Here is a 13,575-nt window from a genome sequence, read left to right on the forward strand (position 1 = left end):
TTTTCATTCTCAATACATGTAAGCTCTTACAGTGTTGATCACGTTAGTAGTTTCTACCCGGTATTGTGCTTGCCAGACTCCATTCTTGTCACAAGGAGGAGCGTTAGAAATAAAGGCAGTACACCAGGAGAGCCGACTTGTATTTGGCCGGTTGGAATGAACCAGTGACATTACAGAATGTTTTTCTCATTCTCTCATTGTCATATACACACTTAGAATATATTTTAATATTCCCTTCTTTCTCAAGGCTTGGATGCAAAATAAAGTTCCAATTCCTGCCCCAAATGAGGTACTAAACGATAGAAAAGAGGACATTAAATTGGAAGAGAAGAAGAAAACGCAAGCAGAAATTGAACAAGAAATGGCCACATTACAGTATACCAACCCACAGCTTCTGGAGGTGTGTAACACTCCTTAGGGGGGGTTCAAGATGATCTAAGAAAATAGTAACATTTTTTATTGGTACACTCTTATATAGAAAGGAAGGGCTTCTCAGATGGGTCTGATGAACACCACCATTTCTTTCTGTTTTCCTAATTTTTTAATTGAAGTATAATTGACATACAATGTCATAATAGTTTCAGATGTGAAAGAATTCTGTTTCTAAGACTTTTAAAACCAGATCAGTCAAGCAGTGAGTAGACCTAAGTCAAATATACATGTTTGAAAAAGATTTATTTATTTATTTTAGAGAGAGAGAGAGAATGCAGGAAGAGGGGCAGAGGGAGAGGGAGAGAGAGAATCTGGAGCAGACTCCCCACTGAGCTCAGAGCCCGTTGTGGGGCTTGATCCCACAACCCTGAGGTCATGATCTGAGCTGAAATCGAGAGTCAGACACTTAACTGACTGAGCCACGCATCACCCCTACATATACATTTTTTAATAGGAAAGATAAAGCCAACATAGTTTTAACTTGGATCATTTATTTATCCACAGATAAAATAATTTTTCTTTTTCTGTCAGCTTTAGAGCAGGTGGTTTGCTCTATTGTTTTTCACCTTCAACAGTTACTAAGAATGATAAAACATTAGTAAATTATTGAATATAATAAGATGGATACAAATAATCCTTACTGCTGCTTTCCAATATTTAAAAAAAAAAAGGAGTCTGGAGTGAGTCTGGAAGCTTGTATGCTCTCAGAATATCTGAATGTTCTATGGTTTCTAGTTACTGTGGAGTGTTGAGAGGTCGATGCCTTATGTTTGTCTTGAGGCTCCCCCAATGAAATAAGTGATAGCAGTATTGTCATCTTCAAGGGCTGTGGTGTATTTATCAGTATTCTTTTTCCCTTTCTTTCCAGCAACTTAAAATTGAAAGACTTGCACAGAAACAGGCTGAGCAAATTCAGCCACCTCCTTCATCTGGCACCCCTCTCCTCGGACCCCAGCCCTTTCCAGGACAAGGTCCAATGTCTCAGATTCCTCAAGGTTTTCAGCAGCCCCATCCATCTCAGCAGATGCCAATGAACATGGCTCAAATGGGGCCTCCAGGTCCACAGGGACAGTTTAGACCCCCTGGACCCCAGGGACAAATGGGACCACAAGGTCCTCCACTGCATCAGGGAGGTGGGGGGCCACAAGGATTCATGGGACCACAAGGGCCCCAGGGCCCGCCCCAGGGGTTGCCGAGACCTCAGGACATGCATGGGCCCCAAGGAATGCAGAGGCACCCTGGACCTCATGGCCCTTTGGGACCTCAAGGACCACCTGGACCACAGGGTAATTCTGGTCCTCAAGGTCATATGGGTCCTCAGGGTCCACCTGGCCCACAAGGTCACATAGGCCCTCAAGGCCCACCTGGTCCCCAGGGTCACTTGGGTCCTCAGGGGCCTCCTGGTACTCAAGGTATGCAGGGACCACCTGGTCCCAGAGGAATGCAAGGACCTCCTCATCCTCATGGGATACAAGGTGGGCCAGGGTCTCAAGGGATCCAAGGTCCTGTGTCTCAGGGACCTCTGATGGGATTGAATCCAAGAGGAATGCAGGGTCCTCCAGGCCCCCGAGAAAATCAGGGTCCTGCTCCCCAAGGGATGATGATGGGCCATCCGCCTCAAGAGATGAGAGGACCTCACCCTCCAAGTGGACTGCTGGGACATGGCCCTCAGGAGATGCGAGGCCCTCAGGAGATGCGAGGCATGCAGGGGCCTCCAGCCCAAGGGTCCATGCTGGGCCCCCCCCAGGAATTGCGAGGGCCTCCAGGCTCACAAGGTCAGCAGGGGCCGCCCCAGGGCTCTTTGGGGCCTCCACCCCAGGGTGGCATGCAAGGGCCCCCTGGACCTCAGGGACAGCAGAACCCGGCAAGAGGGCCACATCCATCTCAAGGGCCAATACCATTCCAGCAGCAGAAAACAGCTCTGCTAGGTGATGGGCCCCGGGCCCCCTTCAATCAGGTATTATTTATTTCTAACTTATAGGCATTGCACATTGGGAAAATACGCTCTGCACAGAGGCGGCACTTCCAAGTGCTGTGGAAAGCAGTCACAGCTTGTATCAGTGTACCTCAAGTAGTGATGGTGGCTTGAGAATAGCATGGCTGAAGAAGGAAATGAGAATAAACAAGACCATTAAATATATTGTAATATGAATATTTTTAATAGAAGTCATTCCAGAAAAGATCAACTCTCAGTTGAATACTGTTCATAATTGTCCTGGGGCTCTGAAAGAGCTGTGGCCCTGAACCTGGCAGGTCCCCCTTTTCTGGGCTCTTCAGTTTGAAGCCTGGTGTTTCATGGGCTGATCTGCCTGCCAGCTCTACTCGTTAAGAGAGTATGGAGTATTTAACTCGCAAGTGTATGGTAGACTCTGATCTCACTATTTTCATTTCAGTGAATGCTTTTAGAGATCTCTGAGTCCAGAATTGTGCGTTCTCAAATGGTGACCCTTTGGACAAAATGCTGTTCAGGTTGTTTTCTACTCATATGTAAATTTATTTACTGGAGGGAGTAATTCTGTAGAAATTGTCTTGACCCTTTTTTGAGGATTCTGTTTTTGTCAGCCAAGTTTTATTACCCATTCGCTGGGCTTGTGCTTGAGAAATGGTGTGAGGAGGGTTCAGCTTTTGTGGGGGACTTACAGAAAGACTGCATGAGCATGAATGGATTTACCACTGTTTGGCTCTGTGGTTTTTATGTTTTTCTCAGTTTCATAGTCTGGAAGCATTATTTGGGTATGAACTACTGGGTTTGTGTCCCCAAAGTCCATTGTGGACCAAAAATGAGTGAGCGAGTGAGGTAATGTTGAGTCCTTGGGTCTTCACTGAGAGGCACTCGATCCATTTGGAGAGGACGTGCCGCAGATGCTCTATGTGAAAAACACAGCCTGTTTTGCTTTTTCAAACATCTCTGAGAATCTGTCATGTGAAGATGACCATCGGGATTACCAAATTACAATAACCAGCTTAATAAGTAGGTTAGGTGTTACTCTTCCATAGATCTTCCAGGACTTAACAAGTGTCACAGCAGTGAAGAGTAGTTGAGTTTATTTCCAGAATTGGTCGGGCACTTTGTAGAATTCAGGATGAGTGGAATAAATCTAGGTTTATTATCCTGAACTGCCATAAAATTTGCAGTATTGTATGTTTTATTAATACACAGAGCATCTGTGTGTGTTCACAGTATCAGTTCCCTAACCTTATGGTAACGAATTAACAGCTCTCATCTGAGAGGGCAAAACAGTGATGAACTTTAGCTGCCACATTATGACTGAAATTAAAAACATGTCAGATTCAAGAGGCTAGGCCTGAGTTTCTGGGACAATTCAGTAAGAGTTTTTATTACATTAAATAGAAAAAGATTTTATACATGAAAAGCATAATGGCTCTAAAAATTTAGTTGACCTATAGAATGAGTATGAAGGTTTGATACATTATAGGACATTTCAGATCTCAAGAGTTGTCTGATGAAAATCTTTGCTCCTGAAATCTGTGCTGAAGTCTGACTTTCTTCATTTTGATGTGGCTAATTATTTAAACCAGTTGTTTCAGTTTGTTTAATTTAGTGGAATTGGTTTCGGGTGTTAAAGTAATAGCGTGAAAGATGTTGATAAGAGCAGTCCTTGGGTGAAGGGGACAGGAAACAAAGGACAGAAATTACTGGTATTGAGTTAATGGTAATCATTTGTAGCTACAATGCTGAATGTCCTATCAAGACTGCTCTTTCATGTAGCTAGTTTAGAATGTGCAAGCAATTTTGCTATGGATGGATTTGAAACTGTAATATTTTCATAGTAGGCCCAGTCCCCAAATGCGTGTTTTTTGTTTTTTTTTTTATAAAGGAATGTATTTGTTTGTTAAGAGACCTGATCCAAGGTCACTGGACAGTTTGGAGACTGAGAATTTAGACATGGCTAGGTAAAAAAACATAATCTTAGGGACAAGCTGGGGTGACCTCTGGGGTTCCAGAGCATGGGGACAAAGAGGTTCAGAGCAGCAGGTTTGTATCTGCAGGGACCCAAGGAATCCAGCAGGATCCCAAGCGACTCAGCTGGGAATGAGCTGTGGGGTGCTGAGGATGGGGAAATGCTGAGGTAGAGAAGAGGGAGGTGATAAGAGAAAGGCAGTGTGAACATCTCATCACGAACCACTTTCATGTTCTTCCGCCTCTTCAAACCCAGCCCTAGCCTCTTGAGAGGAGTGCTTATTTTTTGTAGCTGGAAAAGAATCCCGAGTGTGAGAGCAGAGTTTACTTGTCCTGGCAGATTTCCAGATCTTTACTTTTGCCGGAAGTTCCTCCTTTGTGCAGAGTGTTATGTTACAATTTTCTGACTTTCCATTGAGGTTCTTACTTGGCATCACAGGTAAAGATCTAGCTTTAAATAAAACCTATCATCAGGTTTAAAAATATAAGTGTTTCCTTTAATTATGGTAAGAGAAGTATCTCCTTCCCCCAATTTAAGGACAGTTTTGTTATAATATCACTAGCTGTATATTTACCGCTGGAGACTTTGGGGCAACCTAGTGTTTTTATCTTGTCACGTTATGATAAATTTGCTATTTATGAAGCACAAGCCTATGATTTCACACCCCCGCTTTAAAAACATCTTTTCAGGAAGGACAGAACGCAGGCCCCCCACCCCTGATACCAGGCCTAGGGCAGCAGGGAGCACAAGGTCGCATCCCCCCTCTTAACCCTGGACAAGGACCTGGCCCTAACAAAGGTAAATATCTGCTCGGCTGAATAAGAGATTGTATTCTACCACCTCTGGGTAAATCTTACAATAAATAGTTTATTGGTAAGTAATCGATAGAATGGTCATTTGAACCCTATAGGAAAAATAGGAGCACAGTCATTTCAGGTAAAGGCTTTGTCTTAATGTTGTTTTCATAGACTTGCTTTTAGTTAGCTAAAAATGCTGCCCTGAGGAAATAAGCTCCTCACTCCCAGAAGCTGGCGGGGAAAGTGCTGTTGTTGGACAACCCCTAGTATCAGGGCCTGGGCCACAGGCCAGCCTTGTCCACGTCTTGGGAGTGGGAGCGGTTCCTGTGCTCACTGAATGCAAGTGCATGTCGTTTGCATCTTGGAGAGCCGAACTGCTTCCACTTCTAGTTTTTGATGAGATAAAGAATGTAGAGATTTTAATAGTGTTTTTAATATTACCTTCCCCCCCCCAAATTGTGCCATGTATTGAATTCTTTAGCTGGTTATATTGTTCTGCACGATTTGATAAGAAGAAAGCAATGTACTGATGTATCTGGTTCTTGATACTATGGAAAACACAGAAATGAGAACTGTCAGTATTTAGATGTAAGGCTGTTTGGAAGTTGAGTTGATCCCAAAAGTTGATAGCACAGAGGCAGCCCCTTGTGCTGAGGTGTTCTGCTGTCACAGGGGAAGGGCTGGAGCAGGAGTGAGGGGGCGGTAGGCTGCTGGCTGGAGAGGGCTAAGTCAGGACTGAGCAGTGTGGATGGAGGGAAGGTTGGAGACGGAGGTGTTCAAGTCAGTGCACGGTCTCACAGGGAGGACACAAGCCAGAGAACCAGGAGTATTGTGGAGGTCTCACTTCAAAGAACTTCACTCCTTTTGATTTTTAATTAGCTGAGCCCACAGCACTCTGTGGCACATGTTACATTTCTTGCCCTCATTTTATCAGATTAAGAAAAGTCCTCATTAGCATTTTGCAGCCCTAGGACTTTGGGAGAAGCAGGGCATCCTAGGAAAGGGAGCAGTAAAGGCATTAGGAGAGTCTTTATTATAGTCTCATTGCATGGAAGTGGTGGCCAACAGGGAACAAGAGAAAGCAAGAACCCATCTTTGGAATTTGGGGACCCTAAGAAAAGAAGAGTCTGTTACCCACAAGGTACAGCTATCAACAAACTGAGAGCCTGCCTCTCTTCCTCTCCCCCACCTTGTGTCTGTCTCCACCTATTTCCCTCTCCTCCTTGCTCTTCCCCTTTTCTCTTTACCTCTCTCTCTCTCTCTTCCTCCTCTCTTTCTCCTCCCAGGGACCAAAGGGAGAAGGGAGAGCCGAGAAAGTGGCCCTGCCATCCCCTACTGGATTAACCAACGCCGCCGCCCCATCACCGGTGGCCACATCCCTTCTAATTTGTAGTGGTGGGTTTCTTTCCTTGGAGGAGCCAGGGTACTTTTAAACAGATAGAGGTAATGGGAGGATTATTATTCATAGGTAAGTCCAAATGGAATGTGTTCAGCTTCCTCAGGTCAAAGTCTGCTGTGTCTGAGATCACACCAAGTTCGAGTAACATAAAGTCAGAGAAAAAGCCATTAGCTGCAGGAACCCACTGAGAAGTGAGGGGGCCTCTTTACCACAAGGAAAGGGACCTGGGATATTTGCAAACTGACTGAACAAAGAGGCAACTTAGAAGGTGCTTTCCTCAGCTGGGAGAGGACTGGTTTAATGAAGGAAAGACCAGGAGGCAGAAGGCACAGGAAGAGTTTAAGAGAAGAGAGAACCCTTCTAATGGTGTTTTGTTTATATTGACATTTCCAACTTTTTTACACATGTTGAATGGTGAGGCGGGATTGAAATGGCCTAAAGAAAGGAACAAAAAGGGAAGAGGAAGGGCATCGGGAGGGGAAGAATCCTGGCTGACTGTGATGCGAGGGAAAGAAGTTCGTCTTTACTGCCAGGGAGAAGAAGGGAAAGGCATGAGCAGGGCAGGTAGAGGAATTTCATCTTAAAAATGTAGTTGTTTTAGAACAAAAGGGTCCCTTTGCTACCTACTTTTAAAAAATGCTTGATTTGAATTGTATGTTGACAGGAAATAGGTACGCATTTACAATGGCTGCACAGTAGCCAGGAGAACAAATCCCTTCAAGGTTCAGAAGTACGCTAAGTTAACCATCACAAGTTTAATTGGCCTGTTTCTATTTTTATTCAGGACTTTGAATATATTACATATATTAAAATGTTTTCAAAAAGTCTTTAGCGGGCTTCCAAATGCTGTATGCAAAGAATGGTGATAATTATTATAGATGAGGGATGTATATCATTCATTCATGCAAAGGGGTAGAAAACATGTTCATATGATCCCGAAACTGAAGTACGAGCAAGGGCTGTTTGGTCACCAGGCAGTTATTGGAGAGGCCCGTGGTTCCCTGTGCTTTTCAGAGGATTTTGTTAAGAATCAAAGTGTGCTTTGTTACAGACCAAGCTGTCCATTTCTCTGATGGGTTTGAATAAAGTATTCCCTGTCTTAAAAAAAAAAAAAAAGAATAAAAATGCGAGTTAATGAATCAAGTTGAGTGAACTAGGGGTTAAAGGGGCAATGTCAGGGATGGCAGCAGCATAGCCTAGCACCCTGTGATGGGCTTTGCAGGCATTTTCAGGTGCGGAGGCGAATTCCCTGTGCTTGGCTTCCTGGCCTGCAGCCTGAATTTTCTCTGTCGTCTCCTCCCTGGGTATGGAGCAGGCAGGCCTAATGAAATCCCTGGAAGAATGGGGGCAGGGAAGGGAGGCTCATTCTTATGCCTGCGAGACTGTCGCATGTTTTCTGAATGAATCCTCACAGCAGCAAGTAGTTGCTAATCTCATTTGAGATTAGTAATTTGCCCTAGGTGGAGGTGTTTAGCTAGTGAGTGATGAAGTTGAAATCTGTACCCCAAACCTGTGTTCTTCCATTAGATGAAGGCTTAGGGATTTGTCTCCTAAGTATGCTGAGAACTAAGGAGGGAAAACATTCTAAATACAAGAATGCATTCTGAGACTTTAAGATGCTGAAAATCAAACCTGTGCGGGTAGGATTCCTGGAAGACAAGGTAAAAATCAGCTTTGTTTCCTTTAGGTGACTCACGTGGCCCTCCAAACCATCACATGGGCCCCATGTCAGAGAGGCGGCATGAGCAGAGCAGCGGCCCTGAGCACGGGCCTGAGAGGGGGCCTTTCCGGGGCGGCCAGGACTGCAGGGGTCCCCCTGATAGGCGTGGCCCTCACCCCGACTTCCCTGACGACTTCAGCAGACCAGATGACTTCCACCCGGACAAGCGCTTTGGCCACCGATTACGTGAATTTGAGGGGCGAGGAGGACCTTTACCACAAGAAGAGAAGTGGAGGCGTGGGGGCCCCGGGCCTCCGTTTCCGCCTGATCACAGGGAATTCAGCGAGGGGGATGGCCGGGGAGCAGCCCGGGGCCCTCCAGGGGCTTGGGAAGGCCGCAGACCTGGAGATGAACGATTTCCCCGGGATCCTGAGGACCCACGTTTTCGAGGGCGCAGAGAAGAAAGGTGGGATAGATGCTCTGTGGGTCTGGTTCTTCCCTGGAGCTGTTGACCTGTTCTACACAAGTCTCCTCTTTGGCTTGGGCAGATGGTACTATATTGATGACTACTTCTACCCAATCTGGGTTTTGCGTTTAGACTTTAAGCAAGTAATTATGCTTTTTAACCTTTTTGTGCTTCTTTTTTATCTTTACAATTTAGAGATCTTTATTTTTGTTTATTTTTTGGTCCTTTTAAAAGAGATGTGAGGGTCAGTATAGTGTAAGTTTCTGGAACTTGATTAGAAGTCGCCAGATTCTCTTGGTTAGAATGATGTACTATGACACAAACCTAGACTGAGAATTAAAGAATGAGATAGTTTTTGTGTAATTGCCTAAAGATCTTAACACAGTCAAGTCAAACTGAAAATTAATTTTGCGGTTCAATTAGGTCAAGATCAGGCTTGAACCACTCAGCTTGCTGGGGGTAAAAAAGTCATGGAAGAAATAAGGAGAAAAGACAAGCATTAGTGAATCTCAGAGGAGACTGAGAATCCTCCGGAATGAGTATTTCTATTATGTGCCAGTGAATTGTGAGACCGGTGTCCTTGTCAGCAGTTTGCAGACGAGGGGCCATGCTGAGGGTCAGAGCAGTTGACTCCCAGCCATGCCGAGGTGTCGGAGCGGCTTCAGGCTGGGCCGGCTGACCACGGTGCCTGTGCTGTGCGCCGCTCCTGCTGTCATGGCCACATTTCTCTCGACTGTCGCTAGGGGGGATTGGGTTCAGGGTTGGCATTCCCCCATCCTCACGGGATGTGTTAGAAAAGAATGGCTGATAACATGGCCAAGGGTGGTGAAATCAAGGGGTTCAGGAAAGCAGCTTTCAGAGGGCAGTTTTTAAAAAAGATTTAAGGGCTCCTGGTTTTCTCAAGGGCCTCTCTCCATGGTATCCAAGGGTTCAGTCTTTGAAATGGCTTAATATTAGTCTGCAAGAGCCTCATTTCCAGTGGCTTTGGCAGCAATGTAACTTTCATCGATTTCTTGAACCTTTGCGTCTTGTGCAGTTTCAGATTTTACTATGCTTCAGTTTTATTGTATCTCATCTGTCAGTGACGGACCCCCAGCCCAGACTCTTGTGCTGCTGATAGCTTTCTGTTGCTCTTCAGAATGCCCAACGTGCTCCTGCTCCCGTTATGCTTGCTGTCTTCTCTGCCTGGAACACAGTCTCCCAGGCGTTTGTGGCTCACTCTGGTTAGATCCCTCCTCCTGTTAGCCCAGTTCCTTTACTCTGCTTCCTGTTTCTTCAGACGCTTAGCACTGCTTGACATTAAGTGCTGTGTTTGTTCTTTATCATGTGTATCTGCCAGGAACATGACAGCTTCCCCCGGGCAGAGGCTTTGTTTCTTTACCTCTGTGTCCCCAGGACCCAGAGCAGTAGTGGTGACTCGGCATAGGTGCTCAGTCACTGGTGAATAAATGAGTTTGTTAAATGGGGAGAGGTATCTGAGAAGGGTCCGTTCATCAGGAGATGTACTGGTCAGCTTGGGCTGCCATAACAAGATACTATGAGCTGGGAAGCTCAAACAACCTGAATCTATTTTCTTGAAGCTCTGGAGGCTCGGAGTTGTGGCTCATGGTCTAGCAGGGTGGGTTTTTGGTGAGACTTCTCTTCCTGGCTTGTAGGCAGTCAGCCACCTTCTCCCTGTGTCCTGGCCTGGTGGAGAGAGAGTGTCTCTTCTTATCAGGGTACTAATCCCATCACAAGGCCCCCACCCTCAGGACCCCCTCTAACCTTTTTCCCCCTAAGATTTTATTTACTTATTTGAGAGAGAGCGAGCGTGCACATGCACACACATGAAAGGGGGAGGGCAGAGGGAGAAAGAGAAGCAGACTCCCCACTGAGTAGGGAGCTGGATTCTGGGCTTGATCCTGGGACCCTGGGATTATGACTTAGACAAAGGCAGACTCTTAACGGACAGAGCCACCCAGGCGCCCCATGACCTCCTCTAACCTTAATTACCCCCTCAAAGGCCCGTCTCCAAATACCATCCCATTGGGGATTAGGGCTTCAACATACGAGTTTAGTGGGGGGGACACAAACATTTAATCCTTAATAGGAGGCACTTTCTAATGAGAGCACATTAGATTCTTTCTTTCCTTTCATAATTAGAGTGGTCATGTAATGGATGCCTTGACAAATGAGTCCTGTTGGTGTTTGGGGGGATTCCCCCAGACTCCGTCCCAGGGACACAGTGCCCTCTGCTGTACTCTTCCTGCTCCACTCATCTCCTTTCAGCCAATCCCACCTTTACCTTAGGTGGTTATTTCAGCCAGTGTCCTGGGCATGTGCTCTTTGCTTGCAGGAGCATGAGTCATCAAGATACCTCAGGACCAAGAAAGTTTTAAGAAGTTAGCTGGAGTGGTGGAGTGGGAAAGGGAAAGCTCTTTTTGCAGTAAAATACTAAGTAATCAATGTAGGAGGAGGGATAGAATTAGAAAGTAATTTCCTTTATAAGCAGTCAGTGTCCTAATTGATTCAGGCCAGGATCATCAGTGGATGCTAAAACCACTGGTAAAAGATTGTGGGGAAATGGGATATTCTCACTGTGCCAAAATATCACCCACAGATTACTTAATTACAAAGGGAAAAAATTGTACCTTTGCAATGGTGAAATTTGGTCCCGCACCACTTTTACATCTCAAACAGGGAGACAAACTGGCATCTTTGAGAAGGTATAAGCAGTTTTGCCAAAAAGGTTTAACCTGAGTCTAATCATGAGGAAGTAATCAGATAAATTCAAATTGTGGTACACTCTATAAAAAACCTGGATGGATCCTTCAAAAACATCACGGTCATGAAAGATAAAATATAAAGGGGTTCTGGATAAAGTAGACAAAGAGACATGGCCATTAATAACAGTATATGATCAGGATTGAAATCTGTATTTAAAAACAACTGTAAAGGACATTTTGAGGACAACTGGAGAAATTTGATTGGATTATATTAAATAATATGGTATTCGAGTGGTAATAATAGCATTATGTAGGAGAAAATCCTTGCTCTTAGAAGAAACATACTGAGGTGTTATGGATGAGGTTCATGCTGTTGGCAGCTGATTTTGAAATGGTTTAGAAAGTGGATTTGTTAAATAGATGGTGAGAGAAGATAAAGCACATGTGGCAGTATCTTAAGAACTGATTAAACAAACAAACAAAAAGAACTAGGTGAAAAAGACATATATGTTTGTTGTTCTGTTCTTTCAACGTTGTTGTAAGTTTGAAATTTTACAAAGTGAAACGTTGGAGTAAAAGATAACTGAATGGAGACTCAAGAAAAAATGGAAGGCCTGCCCTTGCTCCTTCTGATCCTCTCTCCAGCCCCAAGGCCTCTCTCCTTGTGCTCCTGCACCTTTCCTACTTGGAGGCCCCTTCTCCGCTTTTCCACAGGCCTCCAGCTCAGGTGCTTCCTCATAATGGCTGTGCTTTGGCAGGACTCCTGGCCGGCTCGGCATCCAGTCTGGAATCCTGAGGGGCAGTGAACCTGTCCACCAGCCAGGGCCCCAGGCTGCCCACTAGCCAGGGGGGTGGGCTGCCCATAAACCAAGTGCCTGCCTGTACAGCAGTCAGCTGTGGAGTGGGTCTGTGGGTGAAGTTCATGGCCAGCCTAGCGTAGAGGCTGTGGGCTGGAGCAGATGGGAGAGCAGATGCTCCCAAAGGATTCTAGTACAGTTGGCAGGCATGAATCTGTACCCCACCTTTTTTGATTATATAAGTAATAAGTGTTCATTATAGAAATGTAAATGATAATGAAAACTATTTGAGAGGCAGTGGTAAATAGCCTGGCCTGGAGTCAAGACTGGCTCAGTTCAAATTCCAACGGTTATTGTGTGTCCTTAAATAAATGACTTCACCTCTCTGTGCCTCAGTGTACTCCTGGATAGAATGGAGTTAATGATATGGTGGTGGTGAGGATAAAAAGAAATAGTATATGTAAAACACTTGGTGTGCTTATCAGCACTTAAAACTTATTCACTGCTATTGTATTCCTAAAAGCTTTAGGGGGAAATGAACACAACCCTACATTTACCTTCCTGCCTGTTTTTGCCTATAATATTGGGATTATAAAATGTGTACTTAAAAAAATACATAATTTTGTTTTTTCTCCCATTTAACATTAATATCATGTTTTCTTATACCATAATGCTTCTTTGAAACATGAACTCAAAGCTGTATTCCATTCGGTGGATTTTTTGCTGTTTTTTCCTTGACAGCTTTAGAAGAGGAGCACCCCCAAGACATGAGGGCCGTGCCCCCCCCAGAGGAAGGGACAGTTTTCCTGGTCCTGAAGACTTTGGTCCAGAGGAGAATTTTGATCCTTCCGATGAAGCAGCCCGAGGAAGAGATCTCAGAGGTCGAGGTCGGGGTACCCCACGAGGTGAGCGTGTGCTGGGGTCACTGAGTCTGGCAAGGACGGGGTGGAGAGTTAGGTTGTTGGGGACACACCTGAAACAGTCTGTGAGTGTGGTGTTAATGTTGTTCTGTTGTGTAGGAGGAAGGAAGGGTTTACTCCCCACTCCTGATGAGTTCCCTCGCTTTGAAGGAGGACGGAAACCAGACTCCTGGGATGGAAATAGAGAGCCAGGTAAAGAAGGACAACTGCTGTGGCTTCTGGTGACTTAAGCCCAGCAGTACACAGAGTGTGGTCCAAGGACCCCTGGGGCTGGGTGTCCACTAGGTCCTCTGTTTTCTAAGTCACATCTCTGTGGGACGCTGGACTGTCTGCAAATCCTTCAGTCAGCAGCAGTTTATCACAGTAGACTGAATGAAAAACAGCTGGGAGAGTCCCAGCGTTCTTCTCTTGAGCCAGACATCAGAGGGATTTGCCTAAACAGAAAACAGCAATGCTGTTTTCACTAAATTGTTTTG

At 45.2% G+C, this 13,575-nt stretch overlaps 1 protein-coding gene across 4 annotated transcripts in view; it reads left to right on the forward strand.

Moving 5' to 3' along the window:
• The window catches only part of WDR33 (WD repeat domain 33), a 111,468-nt gene that overhangs the window by 94,574 nt on the left and 3,319 nt on the right, over nt 1–13,575 (forward strand). For 2 of the 4 annotated variants that reach the window (XM_034654340.1, XM_002927701.4), the window contains 6 exons: nt 248–400; nt 1,301–2,389; nt 5,045–5,153; nt 8,239–8,677; nt 12,921–13,084; nt 13,199–13,291. In XM_034654340.1, the coding sequence (XP_034510231.1) occupies nt 248–400; nt 1,301–2,389; nt 5,045–5,153; nt 8,239–8,677; nt 12,921–13,084; nt 13,199–13,291 (2,047 nt within the window). Of the gene's footprint in view, nt 1–247; nt 401–1,300; nt 2,390–5,044; nt 5,154–6,438; nt 6,548–8,238; nt 8,678–12,920; nt 13,085–13,198; nt 13,292–13,575 lie in introns of those variants that run through there. The other 2 variants (XM_011235373.3, XM_011235372.3) reach the window with 2 other exon arrangements.

The sequence above is a fragment of the Ailuropoda melanoleuca genome, chromosome 2 (genome assembly GCF_002007445.2).
Source record: "Ailuropoda melanoleuca isolate Jingjing chromosome 2, ASM200744v2, whole genome shotgun sequence".
NCBI classification, from domain to species: Eukaryota; Metazoa; Chordata; class Mammalia; order Carnivora; family Ursidae; genus Ailuropoda; species Ailuropoda melanoleuca.